This window comes from Oncorhynchus keta, chromosome 4 (genome assembly GCF_023373465.1).
Source record: "Oncorhynchus keta strain PuntledgeMale-10-30-2019 chromosome 4, Oket_V2, whole genome shotgun sequence".
Lineage (NCBI taxonomy): Eukaryota > Metazoa > Chordata > Actinopteri > Salmoniformes > Salmonidae > Oncorhynchus > Oncorhynchus keta.
Genome location: NC_068424.1, coordinates 1117692 through 1123366, shown reverse-complemented (window position 1 = coordinate 1123366; position 5675 = coordinate 1117692). Strand labels below are relative to the sequence as shown.

The 5675-nt window shown below is 51.3% G+C and overlaps 1 protein-coding gene across 1 annotated transcript; it reads right to left on the bottom strand.

The window, feature by feature from the left end:
* Window positions 1-640: 640 nt before the first annotated feature.
* LOC127916404 (collagen alpha-6(IV) chain-like) lies at window positions 641-1789 on the bottom strand. Its single transcript, XM_052498122.1, has one exon. It carries the CDS (start codon window positions 1787-1789, stop codon window positions 641-643), a length of 1149 nt encoding a protein of 382 aa, XP_052354082.1.
* Between the last annotated feature and the right edge of the window lie 3886 nt (window positions 1790-5675).

Below are 5675 nucleotides of genomic sequence, written 5' to 3'. Positions count from 1 at the left end.
CGGGGCTTTGCCTTGTTACGGGAAGAGGAACAACCAACCAGTGGTTCAATGTCTTTCAATCAGTGTCAGCTATGAATATTCATACCAAGTGAAATGTAAGCCTCTGAAACACAATACATTATTTACCGTCATGACACATTTTATACATGCATTTCACTCTGCAGCTTGACTCAATTACCTGACACGACTGCTACGTGCTAAATGGTGTAATTCGCCTTGGAGAAAAATATTTGAAACTTTCTGAAGCTTTTTTTTTTTACAGTGTTAAACAGATGTTGACAACATAACAAATATATTTTAAATACGTTCCTATGGGGAAAAACAAAACTATAACTTGTTGCCCTTCAATACATCACTATTATATTGTGTCATGGAAAAAGAATGACCCGGAAGGGTATGAGCTGTATTCTGTTAGACTGCAGTCAGGGGGCTGACAGGAGCTGTTTCTATTAGAATGGAGTCAGGGGGCTGACAGGAGCTGTGTCTGTTAGACTGGATCCAGGGGGCTGACAGGAGCTGTGTCTGTTAGAATGGAGTCAGGGGGCTGACAGGAGCTGTGTCTGTTAGACTTGGATCCAGGGGGCTGACAGGAGCTGTGTCTGTTAGACTGGATCCAGGGGGCTGACAGGAGCTGTGTCTGTTAGACTGGAAGTCCTGTGTCCTCGGAAGTCCTGTGTTCCTGGAAGTCCTGTGTCCCCGGAAGTCCTGTGTCCCCGGAAGTCCTGTGTCCCCGGAAGTCCTGTGTCCCTGGAAGTCCTGTGTTCCCGGAAGTCCTGTGTCCCTGGAAGTCCTGTGTTCCCGGAAGTCCTGTGTCCCCAGAAGTCCTGTGTCCCTGGAAGTCCTGTGTCCTCGGAAGTCCTGTGTTCCCCAGAAGTCCTGTGTTCCTGGAAGTCCTGTGTTCCTGGAAGTCCTGTGTCCCCAGTAGTCCTCTGTTACCGGAAGTCCTGTGTTCCCCAGAAGTCCTGTGTTTCCCTGAAGTCCGGTGTTCCTGGAAGTCCTGTGTTCCCAGAAGTCCAGTGTTCCTGGAAGTCCTGTGTCCCCAGTAGTCCTCTGTTACCGGAAGTCCTGTGTTCCCCAGAAGTCCTGTGTTTCCCTGAAGTCCGGTGTTCCTGGAAGTCCTGTGTTCCCAGAAGTCCTGTGTTCCTGGAAGTCCAGTGCTTCCTGGAAGTCCTGTGTTTCCTGGAAGTCCTGTGTTTCCTGGAAGTCCTGTGTTCCTGGAAGTCCAGTGCTTCCTGGAAGTCCTGTGTTTCCTGGAAGTCCAGTGCTTCCTGGAAGTCCTGTGTTTCCTGGAAGTCCTGTGTTTCCTGGAAGTCCTGTGTTTCCTGGAAGTCCTGTGTTTCCCAGAAGTCCTGTGTTTCCCTGAAGTCCGGTGTTCCTGGAAGTCCTGTGTTTCCCAGAAGTCCTGTGTCCCCAGAAGTCCTGTGTTTCCCTGAAGTCCGGTGTTCCTGGAAGTCCTGTGTCCCCAGTAGTCCTCTGTTACCGGAAGTCCTGTGTTCCCAGAAGTCCTGTGTTCCTGGAAGTCCGGTGTTCCTGGAAGTCCTGTGTTCCCAGAAGTCCTGTGTTCCTGGAAGTCCTGTGTCCCCAGTAGTCCTCTGTTACCGGAAGTCCTGTGTTCCCAGAAGTCCTGTGTTCCTGGAAGTCCTGTGTTTGCCAGAAGTCCTGTGTTCCTCGATGTCCTGTGTTCCCAGAAGTCCTGTGTTCCCAGAAGTACAGTGTTCCTGGAAGTCCTGTGTCCCTGGAAGTCCTGTGTTCCCCGGAAGTCAAGTGTTCCAGGAAGTCTTGTGTTCATGGAAGTCCTGTGTCCCCAGAAGTCCTGTGTTCCTGGAAGTCCTGTGTTTCATGGAAGTCCTGTGTTCCTGGAAGTCCTGTGTTCCTGGAAGTCCTGTGTTCCTGGTAGTCCTGTGTTCCTGGTAGTCCTGTGTTCCTGGAAGTCCTGTGTTCCTGGTAGTCCTGTGTTTCCTGGTAGTCCTGTGTTCCCAGAAGTCCTGTGTTCCCAGAAGTCCTGTGTTCCTGGTAGTCCTGTGTTCCTGGAAGTCCTGTGTTCCTGGTAGTCCTGTGTTCCTGGTAGTCCTGTGTTCCTGGTAGTCCTGTGTTCCTGGTAGTCCTGTGTTCCTGGTAGTCCTGTGTTCCTGGTAGTCCTGTGTTCCTGGTAGTCCTGTGTTCCTGGTAGTCCTGTGTAACTGGTAGTCCTGTGTTCCTGGTAGTCCTGTGTTCCTGGTAGTCCTGTGTTCCTGGTAGTCCTGTGTTTCTTGGTATTCCTGTGTTCCTGGAAGTCCTGTGTTTCCTGGTAGTCCTGTGTTTCCTGGTAGTCCTGTGTTCCTGGAAGTCCTGTGTTTCCTGGTAGTCCTGTGTTTCCTGGTAGTCCTGTGTTCCTGGTAGTCCTGTGTTTCTTGGTATTCCTGTGTTCCTGGAAGTCCTGTGTTTCCTGGTAGTCCTGTGTTTCCTGGTAGTCCTGTGTTCCTGGTAGTCCTGTGTTTCTTGGTATTCCTGTGTTCCTGGAAGTCCTGTGTTTCCTGGTAGTCATGTGTTCCTGGTAGTCCTGTGTTCCTGGTAGTCCTGTGTTCCTGGTAGTCCTGTGTTCCTGGAAGTCCTGTGTTCATGGAAGTCCAGTGTTTCCTGGAAGTACTGTGTTCCTGGAAGTCCTGTGTTCCTGGTAGTCCTGTGTTCCTGGTAGTCCTGTGTTCCCAGAAGTCCAGTGTTCCTGGAAGTCCTGTGTTCCTGGAAGTCCTGTGTTCCTGGAAGTCCTGTGTTCCTGGTAGTCCTGTGTTCCTGGTAGTCCTGTGTTCCTGGTAGTCCTGTGTTCCCAGAAGTCCAGTGTTCCTGGAAGTCCTGTGTTCCTGGAAGTCCTGTGTTTCCTGGTAGTCCTGTGTTCCTGGAAGTCCTGTGTTCCTGGAAGTCCTGTGTTCCTGGTAGTCCTGTGTTCCTGGTAGTCCTGTGTTCCTGGAAGTCCTGTGTTTCCTGGTAGTCCTGTGTTCCCAGAAGTCCTGTGTTCCTGGTAGTCCTGTGTTCCTGGTAGTCCTGTGTTCCTGGTAGTCCTGTGTTCCTGGAAGTCCTGTGTTTCCTGGTAGTCCTGTGTTCCTGGTAGTCCTGTGTTCCTGGTAGTCCTGTGTTCCTGGTAGTCCTGTGTTCCTGGAAGTCCTATGTTTCCTGGTAGTCCTGTGTTCCCTGAAGTCCTGTGTTCCTGGTAGTCCTGTGTTCCCGGTAGTCCTGTGTTCCTGGTAGTCCTGTGTTCCCAGAAGTCCTGTGTTTCCTGGTAGTCCTGTGTTCCCGGAAGTCCTGTGTTCCTGGTAGTCCTGTGTTCCTGGTAGTCCTGTGTTCCTGGTAGTCCTGTGTTCCTGGTAGTCCTGTGTTCCTGGAAGTCCTGTGTTTCCTGGTAGTCCTGTGTTCCTGGTAGTCCTGTGTTCCTGGTAGTCCTGTGTTCCTGGTAGTCCTGTGTTCCTGGATGTCCTGTGTTCCTGGAAGTCCTGTGTTCCTGGTAGTCCTGTGTTCCTGGTAGTCCTGTGTTCCTGGTAGTCCTGTGTTCCTGGTAGTCCTGTGTTTCCTGGAAGTCCTGTGTTCCCAGAAGTCCTGTGTTCCCAGAAGTCCTGTGTTCCTGGTAGTCCTGTGTTCCTGGAAGTCCTGTGTTCCTGGTAGTCCTGTGTTCCTGGTAGTCCTGTGTTCCTGGAAGTCCTGTGTTTCCTGGTAGTCCTGTGTTCCTGGTAGTCCTGTGTTCCTGGTAGTCCTGTGTTCCTGGTAGTCCTGTGTTCCTGGTAGTCCTGTGTAACTGGTAGTCCTGTGTTCCTGGTAGTCCTGTGTTCCTGGTAGTCCTGTGTTCCTGGTAGTCCTGTGTTTCTTGGTATTCCTGTGTTCCTGGAAGTCCTGTGTTTCCTGGTAGTCCTGTGTTTCCTGGTAGTCCTGTGTTCCTGGAAGTCCTGTGTTTCCTGGTAGTCCTGTGTTTCCTGGTAGTCCTGTGTTCCTGGTAGTCCTGTGTTCCTGGTAGTCCTGTGTTCCTGGTAGTCCTGTGTTTCCTGGTAGTCCTGTGTTCCTGGTAGTCCTGTGTTTCTTGGTATTCCTGTGTTCCTGGAAGTCCTGTGTTTCCTGGTAGTCATGTGTTCCTGGTAGTCCTGTGTTCCTGGTAGTCCTGTGTTCCTGGTAGTCCTGTGTTCCTGGAAGTCCTGTGTTCATGGAAGTCCAGTGTTTCCTGGAAGTACTGTGTTCCTGGAAGTCTTGTGTTCCTGGTAGTCCTGTGTTCCTGGTAGTCCTGTGTTCCCAGAAGTCCAGTGTTCCTGGAAGTCCTGTGTTCCTGGAAGTCCTGTGTTCCTGGAAGTCCTGTGTTCCTGGTAGTCCTGTGTTCCTGGTAGTCCTGTGTTCCTGGTAGTCCTGTGTTCCCAGAAGTCCAGTGTTCCTGGAAGTCCTGTGTTCCTGGAAGTCCTGTGTTTCCTGGTAGTCCTGTGTTCCCAGAAGTCCTGTGTTCCTGGTAGTCCTGTGTTCCTGGTAGTCCTGTGTTCCTGGTAGTCCTGTGTTCCTGGAAGTCCTTTGTTTCCTGTTAGTCCTGTGTTCCCAGAAGTCCTGTGTTCCTGGTAGTCCTGTGTTCCTGGGCGTCCCGGGTTTCCTGGTAGTCCTGTGTTCCTGGTAGTCCTGTGTTCCTGGTAGTCCTGTTTTCCTGGTAGTCCTGTGTTCCCAGAAGTCCTGTGTTCCTGGTAGTCCTGTGTTCCTGGTAGTCCTGTGTTCCTGGTAGTCCTGTGTTCCTGGAAGTCCTGTGTTTCCTGGTAGTCCTGTGTTCCTGGTAGTCCTGTGTTCCTGGTAGTCCTGTGTTCCTGGAAGTCCTGTGTTTCCTGGTAGTCCTGTGTTCCTGGTAGTCCTGTGTTCCTGGAAGTCCTGTGTTTCCTGGTAGTCCTGTGTTCCCAGAAGTCCTGTGTTCCTGGTAGTCCTGTGTTCCTGGTAGTCCTGTGTTCCTGGTAGTCCTGTGTTCCTGGAAGTCCTGTGTTTCCTGGTAGTCCTGTGTTCCTGGTAGTCCTGTGTTCCTGGTAGTCCTGTGTTCCTGGTAGTCCTGTGTTCCTGGAAGTCCTGTGTTTCCTGGTAGTCCTGTGTTTCCTGGTAGTCCTGTGTTCCTGGAAGTCCTGTGTTTCCTGGTAGTCCTGTGTTTCCTGGTAGTCCTGTGTTCCTGGTAGTCCTGTGTTCCTGGTAGTCCTGTGTTCCTGGTAGTCCTGTGTTTCCTGGTAGTCCTGTGTTCCTGGTAGTCCTGTGTTTCCTGGTAGTCCTGTGTTCCTGGTAGTCCTGTGTTCCCAGAAGTCCTGTGTTCCTGGTAGTCCTGTGTTCCTGGTAGTCCTGTGTTCCTGGTAGTCCTGTGTTCCTGGTAGTCCTGTGTTTCCTGGTAGTCCTGTGTTCCTGGTAGTCCTGTGTTCCTGGTAGTCCTGTGTTCCTGGTAGTCCTGTGTTCCTGGTAGTCCTGTGTTCCTGGTAGTCCTGTTTTCCTGGTAGTCCTGTGTTCCTGGTAGTCCTGTGTTCCTGGTAGTCCTGTGTTTCCTGGTAGTCCTGTTTTCCTGGTAGTCCTGTTTTCCTGGTAGTCCTGTTTTCCTGGTAGTCCTGTGTTCCTGGTAGTCCTGTGTTCCCAGGACCCTGGTAATATAATAGGTGTATCATACCCAAGGCCCTCTCTCTGCCTTGTCTCCATGTTCTCTGTTCAGGGAAAGGACC